This window comes from Panthera onca, chromosome D2 (assembly GCF_046562875.1).
Source record: "Panthera onca isolate mPanOnc1 chromosome D2, mPanOnc1 haplotype 2, whole genome shotgun sequence".
Taxonomy (NCBI): Eukaryota; Metazoa; Chordata; class Mammalia; order Carnivora; family Felidae; genus Panthera; species Panthera onca.
In genome coordinates, this window is record NC_138349.1 from 47,879,030 (window position 1) to 47,902,166 (window position 23,137).

Sequence of the window (23,137 nt, forward strand, 5' to 3'; positions counted from 1 at the left end):
CATTATGGTTTGGATTTCATGAGCCAGCCTTTCTGAAGTCTGACTTCTTTGCTTGTTTTGCAAGTACATTTGTTTTTTCCTCTTCTAGATGCTTCTGTGTCTAAGCTTCCCTTTGAGATCATTCAACACACACTCGCGGAATGAAGGAGGAAGGAGTGTGTGGACAGCTGGCGGCCCCGGGGCCACTTCAGTCACCCTCTTCATGGCAATGTCAGAGCCAAACATTTTCTAAACAATGCACTTTCCACACAGGAGCAGCAGCCGCCCCAGAGGCCACCTGGGAGCTGCCAGCGTCTCTTCCCAAGCCCTGCGCACCCCGGGGAACCCCTGGTTTCTCTGATGCGCTGAGTTCTTGGCTTTCCCCCACCCGTTCTCCCGGCAGCCACGAGCCAGCCTGCTCACTGCCTGGCCACCAAAGTCTTTCCAGGCCTAAAATCTGGCTCAAACGAACAGGCACAGCCCACAAGGACAAAGGAAGCCACAAAGGGCAGGGAGAACGCACCTGTAGCAGGGAGATGGCGATAAAGACACCGGCCACGATGTAAATATTGCGTGGAAGCCAGCCCTCCAGTGCCTGGATGCACCCTTTTGTGAAGATGGACTCGTCCCACTTGCTCTTCAGCTGCAGGGAAACACCACTGACCTGAGCCCAACACACACCAGACGTCCCCACCCCGGCTCCCCAGAGGGCTCCTGTCACGGGCAGGGCGAAGTTCGGTGGGAGCCAAGGTGCTGCAAGGCGGGTGCCAAGGACAAACAGAACTCTCCGGGAGAAACGCACCTGCCTGCCTCGGTCTCTGCCCCCTCCTTGGGCAGTTTGCATTTTTCACCCTGCCCAACCGAAGACTCCCCGGCGGTGGCCTGCACCCACTCCTGTCAGGGCCTCCCCAGACTGAAAGACAGACTGGTTTGGCACCCCTCCAGAGCCCACACTGGAAGGGCGGGGAGGGGTCTGAAGGCTCCGAGAAGGAAGACGCGCCATTAAAGAGAAAACTGGAAGGATGTTCGGCATCTTCTGAGTCAGAGGAGTTGGCCGGAGAAGGAGGGGACCGTGGCTTCCCAGGGTGTGGCCCCCACCCAGGGAAGCTTGGCTCCGCGAGCCAGAGCCAGCAGGAACAGTCATAAGCAAAGGGGCGCCTTCCAATACTGACCCCTAGTGGAGGCTCAGTAGGCACACAGGATGTCTCCACAGCACACACAGCACGCCCTCACCCCCACCCACCCACATACAGCCTCACCCATAGCAACAATGATGGAAAAGTCATTCATTTCAGCGGTGGCAGGGGCTGACCTGTGGCCCCCTAAAATGCAGATATTGAAGTCTTAACCCTCAAGCCCTCAGAATGTGACTGCATTTGGAGACAGGGTGTTTAAAGAGGTAATATAACTCGTAACCCTTACCTTAACACTAACCCTAAACTAACCATCTGGTGAGGTCTCTGAACTGCACATACCCTCACAATGTCCCTAACCCCAACCCTAACCATTATTTTGGCCTGAAACCCAACCCTAATCCTAGATCTGAGGGAAGACATAGGTAAATAATTATGTATAAAAGACAGATACGTATATCTATACACCCATATAATTGGAATACTACTCAGCCATAAAAAACAATGAAATCTTGCCATTCGTAACAATGTGGATGGAGCTAGAGTATTATGCTAAGCAAAATATGTCAGAGAAAGACAAATACCATATGAAAAAAAGCAGGGGGGTGGAATACATTGAAATGAAGTTATCAGGGTGGGCCATAATCCAATATGACTGGTGTCCTTATAAAAAGAGATCAGGACACCAAAAGACACAGAGGGAAGACCATGTGGGGACACACACAGGAGACAGCCACCTACAAGCTAAGGAGAGAGGCTTCTGACCAACCCTTTCCACACCTTGATCTTGGACTTCTAACCTCCAGAGTTCCAAGAAGACAAATCTCCATTGTTCAAGGCACCGTCTGTGGTACCTGATTATCACAGCCCTGGACCCCCCTGCAAGCAGCATTGAAACTGACAATGTGGGGAACAGGCCCATCCCTATGCAATAGAGGTCACTGTGGAAGGGGCTTCAGACCTCCCAACCTGGAGGGACACATCCCTAGTGTCCATGGCCAACAGGAGGGGTGCCTATGGACTCCCCAAGGTCCACCCTCCAGAACTACAGTCATCCATATCACCAAAGGCCACTGAGCAAGGTCTGGGGGGAGGTAAAGGGGAGACTCCCTTCTCTTCACATCCAAGTGCACACCCGCTGTGGCCTGAAGAAAGCTCTGGAGGACTGAGCCTTTCTCCCGCCCCAAGACCCGTCTCCCTCCTTATTATCACCACCACCTCTACACGGCGAAGCCAAGCCATGTGCTCGAACTCCTATATGACAGACACCTTCTGGGACTCCAAGGAGCCATTAACAAATGTTAGCGTTTGTTCCCAAAACGTTCATCTGATCTCTTTCCCCTCATGCAGCAGCTGCTAGATTTTGTGACCGTGGTTGCTGGGGCTTGGCATCATGCCCATCACCGTTCCCGTGAGTCCTGCCATCAGCGAAGGAGGCTCTTCAGCTCGTTCCCAGCTTAGATGGCACCTTCCCTAGATTCCTCACTCCAATTTGCACTTGTGCTAAATCAGGAAGTTGGACCATAGGGGATAAACCTGACAAACTCAAAGTTGTATGCATAGGCGCTCACCTGGGTCCTGACATCATATCCGCACTGCGTGTTCACAACTTTTTGCTGTAAGAAAAGCAGAAAAACACTGGTCATTTTTGTTCTCTTGAGAAGCCAGTGGTAGAAGGCTCTAGAAAAGTCACAACCAAATATCAGCAAACACCTGTACAAATTCCACCATAGCTCATGGCCTGCAATCCCGATGCCAAGTAACCTTTCATGCTAGGACAAAGGTTGCCAAACTACGTGTGAAGGGCTAGATCATTATTTCTGACCTGCCTACGTAGCAACTACTCAACAACTCTGCTCTCGTAGCAGGAAAGAAGATGTTGACGATATATAAAGGAATGCGTATGGCCGTCTTTCAATAAAACTTCATTTATTATGGACACTGAAACTTCAATTTCCTACAACTTTCGCCTGCCACAAAATATTATCCTGCTTTTATTGATTTTCAACCATTTGAAAATGGCTGAAACCATTCCTGGCTCACAGATCACCCAAAAACACAGAGCAGGCCAGACCACGGGTCATAGTTTGCCAATGCCTGCGCTAAGGGGTAAGAGTTCCACTTGCTCGATATTTCACCGTCACAGTGGAGACCTCAGGCACTGGCCGTGCAACCTCAGCACACCGGAGCCTCTCCTGGGCTGGGGGCGTCAGCCATGTGGTCGCGAGGATGCCCTGCCTGCTTGGGAGCCCCGGGGCCCAGTACCAGGCACACGCACCCAGTACCAGTGCACCAAGAGCTGTGAAAGACTCAGTTCTTCTCAGGCTCAGTTCAGGCAAACATTCGGTGCTCCTTCACAGGTCACCCCAGGAGCCCCCATTTCTGGAACCCAGGGACAGGGCCACAGACCAGGAAAGGAAACAGGTGAAGAAGAAAGAAACGGAGAGAATTCTCCACCACCCCCAGATGGTGAGTACTGCCCACCGCCCCCGTGGGCTTCCGTGCACTGGGCAAAGTTTTCTCCGGAGAACAGTGAGGAGCGCGGCCCAGGGCTCACCACGCTCGTAGCATTTTGTCCAGGCACCCTGAGTGACAGCCCCTCGAGGGAGGGACACTACTGGTTTTCTCCTGCCTCACTCAGAAGACTAGAGGCAGGTGGGCCACGCAAAAACGCTCCTGGGACTTTTACACAGAGGATTTCAGAGCAGTGGTGCATGGACGCAGCGCAGGGCACTCTCTTCAGACTGAGTCAGGAACCGCTCCACGCGCCCCGGGGCAGGCCGACTCACCGCAGGGTCCGGCACGCAGCAGGAGAAGGGCACCCCACACTTCTCGCGGCTGTAGCTGGCGCCGCTGCAATTGAAATAGACGTTGAGGTCCCAGTCTTCAGGGCCATAGGCACCGCAGCACTGGTTCTGTGATCACAAAAGCAGAGAGCCATCACGGGCTCTGAGCTGGGGTTGTGGCCGCCCACGGGGTAGCAGACATGAGAGGTTAAGTGCACCTCCGTGTAACACGGAGAAATCAAGGCCCGCCCCACTGACCTCCCGCATGCACCGAGATGCCCAGCGTGGTGACCCAAGTAGCCCTTTAAGAAGGAAACCAGGAAACCTTGGCCATGATCCCAACATGCATGACTGGCTCCCCTCACCTCGGCACGGCACTCAGGTCCAGACCCTCCTCCCCTGGACCTTTCCCCTTACCTCCCCTCAGCCCAGAGCAGAGTCCTCACTCTCCTGAGGCCATAGTCCCTCTGCCATAGTTCTCCTGGGGGCGGGGGGGGGGGGGGGGGGGGGGGGGGGGAGGGGTACCAGAGAGGGAACCCCTCCTTGTGGGCAGTGAGTGTGTCTTTCTCCCAAGGAAATTTCCAAGCTGGCCCTCGTTCCTTTGTGTGCCTCTTTACAAAAAACAGCTGCTGGACGTCTACTCCCAAGGACAGAACTGTGACTGGGGTCGGCCCCTGACCTGGGGTCTCTGCCCTCGCCTCCCCCACCAGCCCCCATTATCTGGTGTTCTCGCAAAGACCATCCCCACTCGTCTAAAAAAAACGTAAAACCAAACATACAGAAAACAGCTCGGTGAGGTCGATGGCATCCCAAACCGAGAGCAGATTCTGTTTTCACACGTGTCCTTATTGCTGACGTGGGTGTGGCGGTGATCGCCACGCACACACAACCAGGAATTCTGGTTGTCTTTATGTCTAAGATGAAATCCTATGTCCCCCACCCTCACTCTGCCGTGGTTCCAGCTGCTTTAATGATCACCGTGTATTTCACGGTGAGGAAGCTCTGTGATGTACCGAATCCCTCCGGATAATTGATTTTCAAGAATTTGCAAGGACGGCAGGGGCGAACACTACGATGTCTTTCAGGCCAGTGCAGGGCGAGAGTGCCCCGCACACGGGACAGACACCGGCACGCCCGCGGCGATGTGACAACGTCAACACCGCACAGTGAGGGACAGACAGTAGGAAATGGCTGGGATGTGACCTTGCAGACAAACGCAGGCCACTATTACAACACAGGAAGGGCCTCTGGTCACATCAATGGGTTTTGCCGGATCCCAGGACACATGACATGGGGGTAAACAAGTCTTAGTTAACGTGAGAGTAGACTATGGTTATTTTTAGTGCTTTCTTGATTATTCTCTTCTCAGAACCAGAGTGTTCCATATGAAGTCCCTGAGGAAGCGAGGTTTTCTGGCAGAGCACAAACAGATCAAACAACAGCCCTGCATAGGCCTGGCCGTGGGGAATAGGTTCTTCCCAGGGTGGGGATGGCTGTGGTCCAAGCCTCCAGGTGTGGCTGCACACAAGGGGACTGAATGCCAGATGGAGTAAAGGCCAAGGCCTGGGACAGCTTAAACACCCCCCTGGAGACATATTCCAGGGAGGTTACATTCCTCTCCATCTGGGGAAGTTTCCTCCAGGCAGCTCTGCCCTCTTAAACAGGAAGGGGAAAAGGTCCCCGGGAGGAAGGGGACAGGAATAGCCTCAGACAGTGAGTCATGGACCGGTGGGGGGAGACGCTCCACCCCTCGGTACCCATAGCGCCTAGGGACCTGCGGCCGCCTGTGTGGCCAGGGCTGGAGAGATCTGGGCCCCTGGGGGAGGGTGGCCACTGGAGCTGCTGGACTGCCCATCCGATGCAAATGGGGGCGAGCACCCTGCGAACACGGCTGAGCCGCCAGGCACCCATGAACAGGCAAAGCTAAACCGACCAGAGGCAGGAGCGGCACCTCCCAGGGCCTCCCTGCACTCCCCCCCGCCCCAGCCCAGCCTGGACCGCAGGCATAGGTGGGGAGCCCGTGCTCTACTGGGGAGGCCAGGATGGGTGGTGCTTACAGCTTTCTGCAGGGAGTCAATGAGGTTCTGCAGGTCAATGTCGTCCCGGTAGGATCTGATGTTGCTCTCGAAGAACTCCCGGAACCGGTCCCGCACCCAGTCCTGGAAGAGGAAGGCCAGCACGGCCACGGCCAGCTCCAGGAAGAAGATGAGCACGATGGTGCCACAGAACTGCATGGGGACGAGCGTGGGAGAGTCATCACATTTGCAGCCTCCAGGCCAGGCGCGAACCCTCATCAGACCCAAGGCCACCGCCTGCCGCCAGGAGACCGGCACTGGAGCCCCAGGGAATCCCATGTTACGGGCTGGCAACCCCGCCCTGCCTGTACACAGAGATAACGCATCCCTACCCACATCCCCGCAGCAGGGTTAAGAGTCAGGTGAGGGAAAGGAAGAGACAGCTCCAAGCCACGGTGTCACCCACTTCCCGGGAAGGAGTCTCCCTCTCCCCCGCAGGAAACCCCATCCCGGAAACGAGTGGCTAACCTCCTCCATCAGGCAAGCAGCTCCTTTAGGGCACAGCCTGTGCCCCAGACACAGTACCTGACCACTCTCTTCCCACACGCAACCAACCACGTTGCTAGAAATCTAACCCGTCACCCGCACTGTAGGGACACGGAAACTGAGGCTCACTCGGGCGTGTGGCTTGCTTGAGAGCACACTGCTCACGCAGGACACCTGAGTTCCCTGGCAGGTGTCTTCACAACTCCGGAGTCGCCGACGTTACCACTACCTACTCCGCCCGCGTCAAGACTTCTCCAGAAGCGCAGAGCCCCTGTCTGCGACAGCCGTGGGGCATCCTGCAAGGGTCCACCACAGCCCCACACCCCTCCCATCAGGCAGACCTCTGGCCTGCGGCGTGCGCACACTCCCCCGGCCATGATCATCACTGGTCACACTGAGCTCATGCCACAGTGGGTGAAGGTCTCAGAGTTAAGACAGAAGGGAAACAACCGCACACGCATGCATGCACCCTCGCACACGCAGAAGGCCCTCCGAAACCCAACCTCCATGCACACAGAGGGAAGATACTAAATGCAATATTTTTAATAGAAAACAAAATTAGGGGGAAAAAAACAAACCAACAGTGTTCTGCTTCTTAAATTAAGCCCAAGAAAGAGATGCTTGATCTAATCACTTCGACAAATAATATATTGCAAAACACGATTAGGTGTTTTCCCCACCAGGTGCTATTTAATTTTAACTGAATGCACTTCAACATGAATTTGTATCTAAATATAAAACCAAATTCTTAGTAACTCGCAGTGCTACCAGGAAATGAAGGATTCTGCATCGCACATCCCAACAGATTCACACACCCTGGAGGAGGGAAATGATTTCCTAACTTTACTGGCAACATCGTCTGATCTTAGCCAAGAAGGGTTAAGGTGAGCGGCGAACAATGCCTTTAGAACTTCTGAGGGAAGTAAAAAGCAAGGGGGGGGGGGGGAAGGAGCCCCCCACTTGGCCGTCTCTTCCCTCTAGGAGCTGAAAACCAGAGCGGCCCAACTTCTCCAGGTATGAGGAGCTAGGTCATCTGAGTGCTCCCTGAAATCTTACCATTAGGTGACACCAAAGGTGGCTTCCTGCCCGCACTGCTGGGCCCCTTCCGACCAGATAAGGTATAAGCTTGCCCAGCAGAGCCTGCACCCCTACCTCCCAGCCCTCTCCCACCCCTGTATCCGGGGCCACTCACAAACTTGAGCAGGCAGATGTTCTCCCGCAGGGCCCCCACGCAGCCAGCGAACCCCAGCGTGAACATCACCACGCCCACCATCAGGACCAGCACGACAGGGTCGATTCCGTGCAGCCGGGTCACTTTGGTGAGGTCGGACAGCACCCCCTGAAAGAGGCAGAGAAGGCAGGGCAACATCAGCCTCGGGGAGTCAGGGGTGCCCTGGGGGGCTGGGTGGTGTCCAGAGAGAAAATGAGGGCAGGGACCTGTCTTAGAAGGCTCAATCCTCCTATTAAAAGCCAGACCAGAGCATGCAGCATGACCCCTGCCCACCTCAGCTCCCAGGACCCTCACATGGAGCGTTCCTGGGCTCCACCTTGGCTACAAGTTCCTACCAGGCAGACCCCACGCTTGTTTTGTAGCCTGCAGGGTGCCTATGCCAGACCTGGAGTGGGGAAGGGGTGCCGGGGAACCCTATGGCCTACGGTCAAGGCACCTTAGGGCCAGACCCTCACCCTGGCCTCTGGCCATTGGCAGCTTACTCTGCACTCAGTTCAGGGAGAAGCCCACTCTCCTGACATGAAAACAGCTTCAGTATGAACATTCTTGTGGAAAACACCTGCCAAAGGCAGACGAAGGCAGCGCTGTCCACAAAACCTTTGGTGATGATGGGAGGGGTCCTACCTCTGCACTGTCCAAAATGGTAGCCACTGGTCACCCGTGCTATTGAACACCTGAGTGGAACTGAGGAACCGAATTTTCATTCGTGTTTCATTTTAACTAATTTAAATACATACAGTCACATGTGGCTAGTGTGAACCAAAACGGACAGAGCAGTTCTCCAGGATTCAGAGGAGGAAGAAGAAAAGAGCAGGGGTAGCCAGGCCTCTCTGCTCAGGGCTCGGCCAGGGGAGCTGCTGCTGCGCAGGCGGGGGCCACACGGTGGCGCTAGGAGTCATGGTTTGCACTGGCTTGCAGGGTTTGTCAGTAGGGCAAAGTGACATTGCACCTCAGCCCCCGCCCTTTAGGGGTTCACAGGCCACCTTGAAGATGCCCAAACCCAAAGGCAGGCCATATTCAGTTCCTAAGGCCATGGCAAGAAAGCCAGAGATCTAAGCGCCCTGCCTCCTTTCCAGAAAGCAAAGGGAGGTTCCACTGAAGCAACAGAGGGTTCTGGGCCTGAGCCTCAAGAGGATGCCTTAGTTCCCAGGCAGGAGCCTGACCCAGTCCATCTTGCTCCTACTCCCTCCCCTATTCTGCCCTCCCTGTAGTGAGGATCCTCTCCAGCTCTCTTGAACCCCCCCAAGCACACACCCACCCACGGAGCAGAAAGTGGTACCGCAGCTCACGGGGTCTCGTCCCCCCCTTCAAAGTTTCAACTGTCCCTGTCCTTCCCGACAGTAAGAGCCCACTCTCCCTGCCTCACCTCTCTTGCACAGGCAGGGAGAGGAGGTTCACAGGTATGTAAAGACCTGCCTCTGCCCCACAGGGCACCCAGGGGGCGTGTTAACACAGCCCTGCTCCTTGATCTCAGGACAAGAACTTCAGGAATAAACACAACTGTGTTCAGGGGCCTGCTGGCTACCAGAGGCACAGACAAGAGCAGAAGGTGGCCCCAGGCCGGCCCTGGACACAGCTGCAGACAAGCCCCCAGGGCCATCTGAGGTTTCTGGGAACAGGAGAGAGGGCTCCCCACACTCATGGAGCTCAAATACCCAACCAGCCCAGACCTGGCCTTGAGCAGCGACCCTACCATGGGGAAGCAGAGCCAGTCACAGGACCCCAGGAGTTTTCGTCACAACTATCTCTAAGAGCTGGCTGTGTGATGATTAATGGCTACAAACCATTACTGCGTGCAAGAAATGTTTGTCGGGGAGGAGTCTGGAATAAGGAACAATTTAAGCTGAACAAACCTGGTCTGGGCTACCTGATGTCCAGGGTCCCAGTAACGGGGATACCTACCTTTTCGCTCCATGCCCACAGTCCGACTCCAAGGAAGACAACTCCAGCCAACTGCAGGGAGGGGGGAAAGGAGGGAGAGAGGGAGAGAGAGTAAGTTAGGTCCGAAAGCAGCACCATGAACGTGCTTCTTAGAGGAGCATCCACACTGCTAATCAAGGGATGCTCCCGGCTCATATCCATGCAGGCAGCACGAGGGTAAGGCAAGCCCTCCGTCCCTGCAGATGACAGGAACTGCACCCAGGGGCCAACGGATGGCAAGGCATTCTGGCTAACCCGCACCTACCTTCCCTGAACATTTGGACAAACTTCAACCCCAGTGGCCCCCGTGCTCCAGAGACCAGAGGTGAAGATCTCAGAGCAGAGTCTGTCCTGGAAAAACTATGCAGTCAGAGACATGGGGCCCTGCCCTGTTTCTTCCACATTCTGAAAGCCCACCAACTCATTTCAATGCATAATCTGGTGTAGAAGACGACGTCGCCCTCTGTGACAGCTCCCCAGGTACGTTCACAGGTCCCCGGAGCAGGTGAGCCTCTCTCCAGAGGACCGGGCACCGTTGTGGGGGACGCAGAGCCCGGGGGCACAACTGTGCTCCGTGTTATTAGTTACTGGGTATTCGTTACTGAATTAAAATAGGCCTGTGCTAAACAGTGCATTCACCCCAGAAAGGGAGCACCCCCCAATCCCACGGGGGCTAGGCTGCCTCACGTGTACGAAGAAAGAGCCCCCCCACCCCCCAGGCACCACACAGGTTCCTGAACCAGAGAAGATTTTTCCATATAAAACAAAACACCTGGTCTCTGAAAATTAAGCTGCCTACTTTTCTGCTTAAGTACTTTATGCTGGCATCCGGCTGCCAGTCATTATTACCTCACGATACACCACAGGGCTATGTCTGTCTAGAACCCACCTCTCCGAGGCATATTCTCACACTTTAAGACACTCCTGCCTCCTATGTTCACTGCTGGCCCCAGGAGGCTGGAGTGGGAAGGAGAGGCCCTTTAAAGAAAGCCCCGGGAGGTCTCAACCTCTATGGAATCACAGACCACCTTCAGAAAATGCTTACGCATCCAATATTCTGGATGGAATTTCAGAGAGTTCACAGGCTCCTCGAGGCTGGGTCCCACAGCAGTCTGTGGGCCCCCTGTGAAGATGCCCTGCCTGGACCTGATCTGTCTGTTTTACAAAGCAGAACACAGGCCCCAAGAGGGCCAAGATCAAAACACCACGCAGTGCAGAAGGGCCTAGACCCCACGTCATTCAACTAGTATCGCGTGAGTATATCTTCAGTGCCGGGCACCGTCTCAAGCTCTGGGGCCTGCAGGCAGAGCCCCCCTGGCCGGCTGGGGCTCGCACTCCAGGGAGCGACACACAGTCCTGTGTATACCACACGCCGGCTTTCCTACTTTTCAGTCCTCCCACTGAATTAACTAGTTGCTGGAATTAACTAGTTCCTTTCCCTCCCCAGTATCTATGCTGCAGGGGCAGACAAGCCCAAAGGTGACCCATCACTGCCCATTGAATCCTGCAGACTTCCCTCCCCGCCATTCCGCCAGGTCCCCAGTGACTGACCCTCTTGCCAGAGCTGGAGGTCAAGTCTTTTTTTTTTTTTTTTTTTTTTTTTTTTTTTCACTTTATTTGACCTGACCAGACACAGCTGGTCCTTCCCTCCTATGCTAAGGCGCTCAGCTTTGGGGGCACGTAATGCTGTCACTCCTCAGCCTCCCCTGCTGGCTCGTCCTCCTCCAGGCACATCCACACGCTGGCCTCAGCCTGGGCCTCCTGTCCTCCCCGGCATCCTCTAGGTGAGGCCATAAGTCACATGGCCTGACATAGCATGTCTACACAGCTGACCCATAAATCCCAATCTCCAGCCATAGCGGCTCCCGGGTCAAATACCCTATGTCCACCTGACTTGTCCACATATGATGGGTGACAACCCTTGCTCTCCCAGCCCCAGCCCCTGCCAACTCTTCCCCTTCTCATTAAATGGTACCATGGCCACCTACTCCGTTGTTTAGATCAGAAAACCTACACCTCTCATGCCTGATGCCTCTTTCTACCCGACTCCCATTCACCCTGCCCTCTGTTGGTTGCACCTTCAAAATACTTAGCCCATCCGACGCTCTCTCCCTGATTCTCTGCTCCTACCTGTCCATGCTCCACCCCTGCAGGTCTGGATCCTGCAGGGGCCTCCTCACAGGTCCCTAAGCAACTAGAGCAGTCCTTTAAAAACATACATCGGGTAACTCCCCTCCTCAAAACTCTCCACCTCACTTCCTTTTACACTTAGAATAAAACACCTTGCCATGGCCCACCAGGGCCTAGGCAGCCAGGCTTTGGCTCATACAACTCTACTCTCCGGGCCAGCCTGGCATTGTTACTGTTTCTGGAACTCGCCAAACTCGTCCCTTCCCTCAACCCAGAATGTTCCTCCATGTCCATTTCGGGCTTCCTCCCTCACTTCACTCAGGTCTCCTCATTTCACCTCCTCAGAGACCACCCGAGGTGGACAGCTCTCCATCTTTCAGTCCTGACCTCCTTTTCTGCTTGATTTTCTTCACGGCACTTCCCGTTGGACCACATGAGCTGTATGTCTGTCTACTGTGTCTCTCCCACTTAAGCCCAGAGATGTTTTCTGTTTTGCTCAAGGTTGCATCCCAAGAACTTGGAGAAGGACTTGGCTATGTTAGGTACAGACTAGGCACAAGTGAGTGAGTCACCAGGGCTCCAAGACCAGGGTGGTCCTTGCCCGTGGTCTCCGGCTCTCCTCCCAGACATGCTCCCGGGTCTAATTCCCTCCAAATGCATTCAGAGCAAACGAGGGTCAAGCAAAAGCCCAGTGTGGCCCAAGTCCATCATCAAGTCCTACAGAGGCATTAGGATCAGGACAGGGCCTGGAGGCTTGTCCTTCCCTACGCCCCTGCCTAACCACTTTCCACGAAAGCCTGCCTACCACCTGGCACAATGGAGGGCAGTGAGAGAATCCTGCCATCCCCCACCCCCCCGCCAACCCCCGAAGACCCCTGGCTGAGTCATGGCCAGCTCCCTCCACTGAAGCACAGATTTCCTTCTCTCACAACAACTGGGCACTAAGAAAAGGGCTCATGGTTTGTTCCATTCTGTTTTAAAGAAAGAACTAAAGTTAACTTGCATCAGAAAGACAGGAGGAACCGGCAGCGTGGTGGGATCACATGTTAGATCATGGGTTCTGTGAACACTGGCCCCAGGCAGGAACTTTGGGGGCCGATAGTCATTCTAGAGATAAGGAGACTGACGGAGGGAGGACCAGACAGGGGAAGTGGCCTGTCTGGGAGCTCACCCGACAGCCCCGTGGAAGAGCCAGGACAGGGCACTGGCCAGCTTAACCCAGCTCCCAACGGGGCCTCTTCTCTGGATCTCTCTGGGGCAGATGGTCCACGGGGCAGGGCTGTCGTCCCTGGATGCCAACCATCTGGGAGTGACAGTTCAGCTGGGTGCTTTCCAGATTCCGAGTAACCTCCTTTGTCTCTCTTTTATGACCTGATCAAATTCCCTCCCAAAGGATGGGGCCTAATTCCCGCTAAGCCCAAAGGGAGGCCAGCCTTGGACCATGAGGTATGCACACCACTGTGGTCACCATGGCAAGCAGGACCGCTCTTTTCTGTGTTAAACACTTAATACACTGAAAGGGCCCCTTCCACACCCCGTAATACTGGCGCTACTACCCCATCTTTCAAGCAGGAAAGCTCAGAGGCAGAACAATTCGGTTCTTTGCCCAAAGTCACACAGCTGGCTGGTGGCAGGGTTAGAACCAGACCCAGGCGTCTCTGACCCTCCTGCCAGCACGTTATCCCACTGACCCCCAGGCCAGAAAGAGCAAGCGGCAGCCAGAGCTCTCCACCACAGGAGCAGGCACGGGGGCCCGATGGCACGGGGGTTCCACAGAAGGGGCTTTGGGCCGTGCAACTCTGAAGCCAACCACCCGTATCCTCGGGTGGTGAGGCTCATTCTGTGTCCCAACTAGAGTGGGTGGCCGGGGAGCAGGGCCTCTTTGGGTGTCACTGTAAATGCTACGGACCTCTCCACCCTAGGCAAAGCCCCCCCCCCACCCCCCTCCCCCCACGGAATTAGGTGAGGGCACCTCTTGGGGCACTCCTGGGCTGGGAGCCACACAGAATCTGCTCACCATGTGAGCAAGCCTGTGGCACCTCACCCAAGCACGTTCAAGTGACAGTGGAAGTGTAGACACCTGGCCAGGCCTGGCTGGACGGGAGGAGGGTGCCAACACCAAGCAGCTCAAAAGCAGCCCCTGATCACCCACAATTTAGCGGCCTTAGCCTCTTGCAAGACTGCATTTCGGTGTGTGTCAACATACTTTTAGGCAATTCTTGCAGGTCCCAGAGGCCTCTGTGCAGTGAGTTCAAGGCAAACCACCAGCAGCAACGCAACCTTTTCAGGCTCTGCCCACTGGCCTGTGGTTCTTGCAAATCCCCCGGCTGTCAGAGGCTGACATTCACAGGGATGCCTACGGGAGTCCTAGAGAAAAACCCAGAAGGACACTCGAGAGGAAGCCAAACTCAAAGCAGACCAGACCAGTGCTGAACAAACAGCACAACAAGCCAGCTGGTCCTGGTTCTAGTCTCCACTCTGCAACTTCCTGGAGACAGGACTTCATGCCAAGTCCAGGAGCTCTCTGTGCCTATGACTTCCTCTAGAAAATGGGGACGACCCCTCCTGGGTCATAGCAGGGTTCTAAGGATCACACGTGACATGCTCACCCCAGGGCATGGAGCCAGTCTAAGTGAGCCTGGCCCTCCTGCAGGGGAGGGGAGCAGAGCAGAGGCATGGAGGGGCCTTCCAGACGCCACCAGCCTTTGGACTGAAGAGTCTCTATGCCCAACCCCCAATAGCTCCCAGCTCGAGACTTTGTCCTAAGACAAAGTCCTCCTTTCCAGAGGCATCTCTTTTATTGGGTCTCAGGAGACAACAGTGAATTAGAGTTTAGGGAAACAGGGTCTCTGGAGGCTTTTGAAGCAAGATAAGAAAGAATGATGGAAAGAAAACAGGACAGAGAGTGGAAGAAGCCATAAGAGAATCTCAGCTCTGTTTCTAATTCACCCTGTGGCTTTGAGCAAGCCATCCCTCTCTTGGACCTCAGTTTGCCAATCTGCAAAACCGAGCAGTTGGGAGGCCAATAGTCTCCAAAGACCTGTACACCTCCCGCTGCCTAAGCTTTGCCATCACAAATCATGCCAGGCAGAGACCCGTGGTCCTGGCACTCTCCAGAACAGGAGATTCTGACCCTAGAGCCGGAGTTCCGAGAACACCAGAGATGTTCCAGTCACTTGAAATGCTAACGATACAAGTTATTGGCCAGAAAGAATGCCAGAGGGCACACACGCTGGACCCAACCTCACCCTGAGAGCCCAGGTGGCTGAAGGGGAGTCTCAGGATCATCTGTGGGGTTAGGAAGCCTCACCCCTCTAGACTGTAGCCACTCTGAACCATCACCAATGCAGGGGATGCCTCCTTCAAGTAGTCCCACATTCAGAGAGTCTGAACTAAGCCACTTCCCAGTGGGAGTCTGGAAGGTCTGGGAGCCGGAAGGGATGCTGGAGCCCAGCTTCCTCATTACAGAGGGAAACAGAGCCCAGGGCAGGATGGTGCCTTGCGCAGGGTCACACAGCTATCACACACCAGCTTTTCCTCTTGCCGGAAGGGCGGTTCTGAAAAAAAGAAGCATGTGTGCCCTTCCCAGCACAGCCAGCAAACACATACCAGGGGCCCCAGTGAGAAGTAAGGACTACCCAGAGGACTCCGGGGGCGGTTTCCACAGATGTCTCTGAGTTTCCCGATAACAGACAGCCCACCCCGAGCCCCACCCAGGAATCAGACTGTATCAAGGTCTTTGAAAGGAAGGAAGGAGGAAGGGCAGAGTCATCCAAGGGAGGTTATAGGCAGCTCTCCAGGTAACAGAGAGAAGGAACCCCAGCCCAACCCAGCCTCAGCCTCACCTTCTCCCAAGGTTCTGCCCTTGCTGGCACAGTTCAGTGATTAACAGTGGGTAGAAAACCAAAATACTAAGGCCAGCAGCTGACATTTCTGTAAAGGGCCAGATAGTAAATATTTTCAGCCTTGTGCTGGGTGATCTCTGTTTCAACTACTCAACTCTGCTTTTATAGCAGGAAAGGAGCCATAGATAATATGTAAACGAATGGGCAGGGCTGTGCTCCAATAAAGTTGTATGTGCAAAAACAGGCAGGGAGCCAGGCCTGCAAGCCGTAGTCTGCCAAATCCTGCACTAAACTATCACACTAAAACCATCTGGACCTCAAGACGAAAGACAGGATTTCCTTTAGCTCGGCCACACAAACCCCAGAGCATCCCTATAATTCTTGTCTCCAACTTGGGATAGTTTTTATATTACCTGAACAGGTCATAGTAGCCTAAAACTATAAAAAATCCCAAACGATACAGCCCCACAATGGACTATTATACAACGAGAATCAACAATCTACAACTACATACGACAGTGTGAATGAATCTTACACGCAATATTTAACAAAAAAATGTCAGATTCAGAAGATACTACACTGTTAAAGGCGGTGTCACGGACTGAATGTTTGTGTCCCCCAAAATCCAATGTTGATGCCCTAATTCCCAATGTGATGGGAGTTGGAGGTGGGCCTTTGGGAGGTAATTTAGGTTAAATGAGGTCATGAGGATGGGGCCTCCATGATTAGTATCCTTATAAGAGGAAGAGAGACAAGAGCACCCTCTGCCCTGTAGACACAGCAAGAAGGCAGCCGTCGGGAAGCCAGCGAGAGAGCGTTCCCCAGAACCCAAGCATACTGCACCCCAATCTCAGACTTGCAGCCTCCAGAAATGTGAGAGATTAATAAACTTCTGTCATTTAAGTCAGCAAGTTTATGGTATTTTGTAATGGCAGCCTGAGCGGACCAAAACAAGAGGAATGCTTCAGAGGAAAAACTACATCTAGCATCTGATCAAAAGCTACTAGACAGGAGTGCCTGGCTGCCCCAGGCAGTAGAACGTGCTACTCTCGATCTCAGGGTTGTGATTTCAAGCCCCACATTGGACATGGAGCCTACTTAAAAAACAACAACAACAAAAACAGTACTTACACGGGCAAGAAGGGAAAATAAATGTGATCTATAACAAGGAAAAATATTCAGTAACTAGAAAAAGACACAAACATTACAGGGGAGATGGAATTAGCTAAGACTTTAAAAACAGATATTTTAGGGGCGCCTGGGTAGCTCAGTCAGTTAAGTATCCGACTTATGATTTCAGCTCAGGTCACAATCTCATGGTTCCTGAGTTCAAGCCTCGTGTCCAGCTCTAGGCTGGCGGTGCAGAGCCTGCTTGGGATTCTCTCTCTCCCTCTCTCTCCCCAACTCATTCTCTCTTGTTCTCTCTCAAAATAAAAACTTTTTAAAAATCTTTAATAAATTTTTTTTTTTAAATAACACAGATATTGTACATATTCTTGAGGACTTAAAGGGAAACATAAACATAATGAGGAAAAGAAATAGAAAACAGAAGATCCAAATGGAACTATTAGAAATAGAAAATACAACACTGGACGTTAAGAATTCACTAGATGGGTTTAATAGCAATTGGACACTATAGAAAAAAGGATGAGTCAATTTAAAGACAAAGCAATAGAAATTATTTGAACTCAGGGGCAGGGGTTGGGGGGGGGGGGGGCGGGTGGCAATGAACAGAGCCTCAGTGACCCATGAGACTATAAGGGGCCTGAGAAGAAAAAGGGGAGAGGTGTGTATTTGAAGAAATAATGGTCAAAGGAGTCCGAAATCTGATGACAACTATAAACCCACAAATCCCAAAAGCCCAATGAACCTCAAACAGAATAAAGAAAACCACACCAGCCCATATCATAAAAAAACCAAAATCCAGGAATAAAGAGAAAACTGTTGAAGTGAGCCAGAAGGGGGAAGACAGGATACATTATTCCATACAGAATATGCATATACAAGGTATTTTAACCAAACGAAATGAAAACATATCGAAATGTGTGGGATGCAGAAAACAGAGAGCATCAAATACCTATACTAGGAAAGAAGATCTAAAATCAATGATCTAATCTTCTGCCTTAAGCAGCTAGGAAAAAAAAAAAACAACAAAGTAATCTTAAAGTAGGGGAAAGTGAGGAAATAATATAAACAGGAACAGAAATCAATGAAGTAGACTGGAAACAGATGGTGGGGACAGCTGCACGGCAAGGTGAATGTACTTAATACCGCTATGCATGGAAAAATGATTCCAGTGATACATCATTATATGTGTCTTACTACAATTTGAAAGATAAAATTTTAAATAATTTTTAAAGGGACGCCTGGGTGACTCAGTCGGTTGAGCATCTGACTTCGGCTCAGGTCATAATCTCGCGGTTCATGGGTTGGAGTCCCACATTGGGCTCGGTACTGACAGCTCAGAGCCCGGAGCCTGCTCCAGATTCTGTGTCTCCCTCTCTCTCTACCCCTCCCCCACCTGAGCTCTGTCTCTCAAAAATAAACATTTAAAAAAAAATTGTAATACAATAATTTTAACATCTTTAAAGACATTAATGAAACGAAAAACAGAAGAACAAGGGAGAAACATGACCTAAACTAAAAGAAATCAGATAAGAGAGAGGGTCAGTTGTAAGAGGGACAGGAAGCAGATGGACAGTGGCCTGAGGAAGGGGTACAAGGGAATGACAGCAGAGGAGCACAGAAAAGTTTCTGAAGTGCTAGAAAGGTTTTCTATCTTCGCTGGGATGATGGTGGTCTCATGGAGTATACACCTGTCAACTCATGGAACTGTACTTGAAGTGAGTAAATGCCATTCTATTGAATTTACACCTCAATAAGGGGGATATTTAAAAAGTATTTCTGGGGGGCGCCTGGGTGGCTCAGTCAGTTAAGCGTCCGACTTCGGCTCAGGTCATGATCTCATGGTTCGCAGGTTTGAGCCCCGCGTCAGACTGTGTGCTGACAGCTCGGATCCTGGAGCCTGCTTCGGATTCTGTGTCTCCCTCTGTCTCTGCTCCTCCCCTGCTCTCAACTCTGTCTCTCGCTTTCTCTCAAAAATAAATAAAGATTAAAAAAAAATTTTTTTTTTTTAAAGTGTTTCTGGGGAAAAAAAGAAGGTACAACCAAGATAGGAATAGGGCACTCCCACACACAAGACACGGCAGTAGACTGGGGCATGCCAACTGGGGAAGGATGCCCTTCCATTTACTGGGGAAGGATGCATAGTTATACACACCACCAGCTACCCAGATTTGACACTAACCTGTGAGCACTCAGTAATCATATGTGCTGGGCAATGACCATCGCAGAGCCCCATGAGCGGCCCTTCCTCAAGCCTCCCACGTGCTCAAGGGAGATCAGGAGCTGAAGCCCTACAGGGAGTAAGCATCAGGGTGTTCTAGTGGAATCTCTGATTAAGCAATCTTGCCCTCTGACTTGGCAAGTGCAAATGTAGAAAAATACACACTCACACACCCCATGTGCCAAGAGATAAGGCAGTCTATTTCCTATGAATTGGGGCAGCCCTTCGAGAGAAGTAATTTTGACAGTATAAATATGTCAGTCAGGTCAAAACAGCATACACACCTTCTGACCCATTTAATCTCACTCCTGGGAATCTATCCCAGCAAATAATCTCCCTGCCTTGCCCGAAGGGAGGAATCTGTATTACATTAACCAGTCACTGCATCCTTATCTAGGATAGTAAAAAAAAAAAATATTGGAAACAACCGAAATGTCCAATATGGGAATTTCCAAAAATACAATCAAGAAGACTCTGTGGCGACCTAGAATGTTCTAGGCTAGCTGATGCTGACGTGAAAACGCTGACCTCACGACTACAAGGATTCTCTCACAAAGATGGGAGACCACGTGCAACTGAAGACAGAACAGAGCCTGAGGAGGGAACGCGGTAAAGCGGGGTGCCTTGGGTAAGCTTCTAGAATTTCCATGCAATTACAAAAGTTTGTTAAATAAAACTTGAAGAGAAAAAAGGTACCACTTCCCAGGAGTGGAAGTGAAAATACACTACACATATTATTAAAACACTAGACTTTCCTTTTTTTTTAATTAATGTATTTATTTTTGAGAGAGAGAGAAAGCGCAAGGGGAGGAGGGGCAGAGAGAGGGAGAGCGAGAATCCCAAGCAGGTTCTACACCGTTGGCACAGAGCCCGACGTGGGGCTAGAACCCACAAACTGTGAGATCATGACCCGAGTCAAAGTCGGACGCTTACCCGACTGAGCCACCCAGGCGCCCCTGGACTTCCCTTTTTGATTGACCTAATCACCCAGAGACAGAAGCAGAGAAACCACATGGACACCAGGGGTCAAGCCTTGGGGTCTGGTGTTACATGGACAGAGTTCAGCTCAAATAAGGGCAAGTCTCCGTCAGTCAGAGGGATCCAGAGACATTAGCTCTGCAGGATGTGGGGAGTCTGCTATCAAAGGAGGAGCGCAGTCAAGTCCAGACACAGAGAAGACAACCCTCCACCCACACAGATGCTGGGGGAGGGGGAGGGAGCTGCCGGTTCAGTCCTTCCCCAGCAGACTCGCTTTGCCTCTCTGCTTTGCCTCTCTCGAGTAGGGTGACCGCACATCCTGGTTTGCCTGGGACAGTCCTGAGATACATCCGAGATCTGTCTGAGAACTCTTAATAAGCTCTCTTTCACTCTTAAAAAGTTTCCCGACTCCAGCCATAAATCACATATTCACCCGTGTCAGGGGAGGCCTTTGTCACTTTGAAGGAAGGCACCTGAAGCCACTCTGGTCACAGCACAGATGCCCACGACTCTCCTCTCACCTAGAAACAGGCTGCCCATTGGGCTCGGAGGCCAATTCCCGCACTTCGCAAGCAGGGAAGCTGCGGCCCAGACCTGCCCGAGTCGCTACAGCGGCCAGTGGCAGGGGGACTCTCTGGCCCGTGTAACACAGGCTTATTGTCTGTGCCACAAGGGGCCTCAGTTCTCCACTTTTAATCCATCTCTGAAATAGATCCAGGCAGGGGCTTTATCTGAACCTGTGCAGATTGAACTCAATGCTGTGGTGGGAAGCAATCCTGGGGTTGCAGACATCATCTGAATGATTCCCTCCAGAGGATTCACTCAGCAAAACCAAGAGAGCTCAAATTCTTTTTGGAACCAGGTGGGGTAAGAACAAAGAAAAGGGCTCTATCCGGTGCCGCCTCCAGGGTATACCTGACGCAGCTGCCCCTCCCCTGCAAGTCAAAGGAGACTGCTTTTTCATCTGAATTGTGGGCAAGTATACGCAATATAAAATGTAAACTCCGCAACATTCGTAAAAGTACGGCTCAGTGGCGCCCAGTACACAGTGTTGTGCACTGTGCATTGCCTCCACCTTACAAAACCAGCGCTCGGTACCTACTCAACCCTAACGCCCCACTCTCCCCTCCCCGGCCCCTGGCCACCACCATTCTACTTTCCATCCTGAAGCCTCTGACTACAAGGTTCTGCACACAGGTGGGATCATACAGTATCTGTCCTTTTGTGACGGGCTTATTTCACTTGGCGTATGTCCTCGAACTCACCCATGTGGTGGCGTGCGTCAGAATTTCCTTCCTTTTTAAAGGCTGAAAAATATTCCATTGCACATACGGAGCACATTTTGTCGATTCATTCATCTGTCGGTAGACGCTCGGGTTGCTTCTATCTTTTGGCCGTTGTGAAGAACGCTGCTATGAACACACGTGTGCAAATAGCTCTCTGAGACTCTGCTTTCAATTCTTTCGGGTCTATTCCAAGTGAGGAATTGCTGGATCATACGGTACTTCTATTGTTCACACTATGAGGAACCTCCCTACTGTTTCCCAGAGTGGCTGCACCAGTTTGCATTCCCACCAACAGTGCACGAGACTTCCAATTTCTCCACATCCTCGGCGACATCTGCCACTTTGGGGTGTGTGTGTGTATGTGTGTGTGTGTGTGTGTGTGAATAACAGCCATCCTAATGGGTGTAATTTGGTATCTCCTTGCGGTGTTGATTTGGATTTTCTTAAGTCAGAGTGATATTCTGCACTTGAAACAGGTCTCACTAATACAAGCAAAGAATGACTATGATTAAAAAAAAAAAAAGAAAAAGAGAAAGGTAGAGGGGCACCTGGCTGGGTCAGTCGGTAGAGCATGCAACTCTTGATCTCAGGGTCATGAGTAGAGCCCCATATTGGGCATGGGGCCTACTTAAAAATAATTAATACGTACATACATACAATTTTTTTTGTTTTTTAAGTAGAAAGTGCTAGTGTCCTTGAATGCTGCACTGTTTCCCGGACAGCCTCGTGAGAAGAACCGCATGAGGCCCAACCCCATTCTCACTCTGTACACACACATCAGCTCCGTCCACATTTCTCACCCCAAGCGAATATTAATGGTCCCTTGGGGAAAAAATCTCAGTCCCGAACTGTAGGTAGGGAGCTTTAAAAATAAATAAATAAATAAACCCTGTTCAACTGTTACAGGTGTGTGCTGGTACACAAGTAATTCTGAACAGGGCCAAGTGCCCAATAAAACCTTGTGTTTGTTCCAGCACCTAGAATCGGGCACAGAAATGACAGGTTGCTTCTGCATATTTGAACCTGCCTGCTGGGCCCAGGTCTGCCAGCAAAGCCGTAGTCCCATCCCGCTGTGCACTGCGAATTCATCGAAACAAAACAAATACAAAAACACTCTGTGCAAAACAACCTATGCTTTGCTTCAAAATAATCGAGGGTGACAGGGGAGGATATAAATTTTCAAAGACTGGCTAATGAGTTGGTAACTGTTGAAGCCACGTGATGGGAACATGGAGGTTTGTCAGACTGTTCAATCTTGGTATTTGCTCTATGTAAAAAAAGAATACTTTCTCGGAGTCTCTGAGGAGGTAAAGCTTGGCATAGTGTTTTACACATTTTCAGCAACCTCGGGAGGCAGCCAGCAGGCCTGTGCCATCGATATTTCACAATGAAAACGCGAAGACTACTCAGTATCACTCAGAGCGGGTCAGAGTCCAGACTGGCACCGGGGTGCCCCCCGCTGCACCCACCATGCTCTTCCCTGAAGGCTCTGCGCCCCACTTCTCAGGCCTCACCCCCCCACTTAAGCTCCTGTGCAGAAGACAGGAGATAACTGCTAGGGACCCAGCAGGGAGGCGTCTGGCCACCCTCGCACTTTCCCAGCCAAGCTCTCTCGTGCCTCGTTTTCCTGGCTGTTCCTTTTTGTCCCCTCCTGTTCTGCCCCAGTGCACACCAACTGAGAAACAGACTCTCGGCCACACATCGGCAATCCTGCAGAACGCCGATAACACTGCAGCCCTTTTCAATCAGGCAGAGTACAACTCGGAATTCATGAACTCTCCTATTCGAATCTGGGGCTGCTGAGGTGTTACTGGGCAAGTTGGTAAAGCTTCCCAAGAGCCAAGAGTCGGTTCTGAAAAGAATGTGAAGAAACAGGGCATTAGCGGGCCCTCAGTTACAGCAGCGGGAAGTTTCGCTCTAGCTGAAAAATTCAGGATGACCT

The 23,137-nt window shown here is 52.0% G+C and overlaps 1 protein-coding gene across 6 annotated transcripts in view; it reads right to left on the bottom strand.

The window, feature by feature from the left end:
• Positions 1-23,137, bottom strand: part of TSPAN14 (tetraspanin 14) — a 56,443-nt gene that overhangs the window by 2,367 nt on the left and 30,939 nt on the right. For all 6 annotated transcript variants that reach the window (XM_078434478.2, XM_078434479.2, XM_060642335.3 and 3 more), the window contains 6 exons: positions 9,593-9,643; positions 7,652-7,798; positions 5,956-6,126; positions 3,902-4,027; positions 2,684-2,728; positions 503-622 (listed from right to left, as the gene is read on the bottom strand). In XM_078434478.2, coding sequence (XP_078290604.1) covers positions 503-622; positions 2,684-2,728; positions 3,902-4,027; positions 5,956-6,126; positions 7,652-7,798; positions 9,593-9,643 — 660 coding nt within the window. The remainder of the gene's footprint in view (positions 1-502; positions 623-2,683; positions 2,729-3,901; positions 4,028-5,955; positions 6,127-7,651; positions 7,799-9,592; positions 9,644-23,137) is intronic.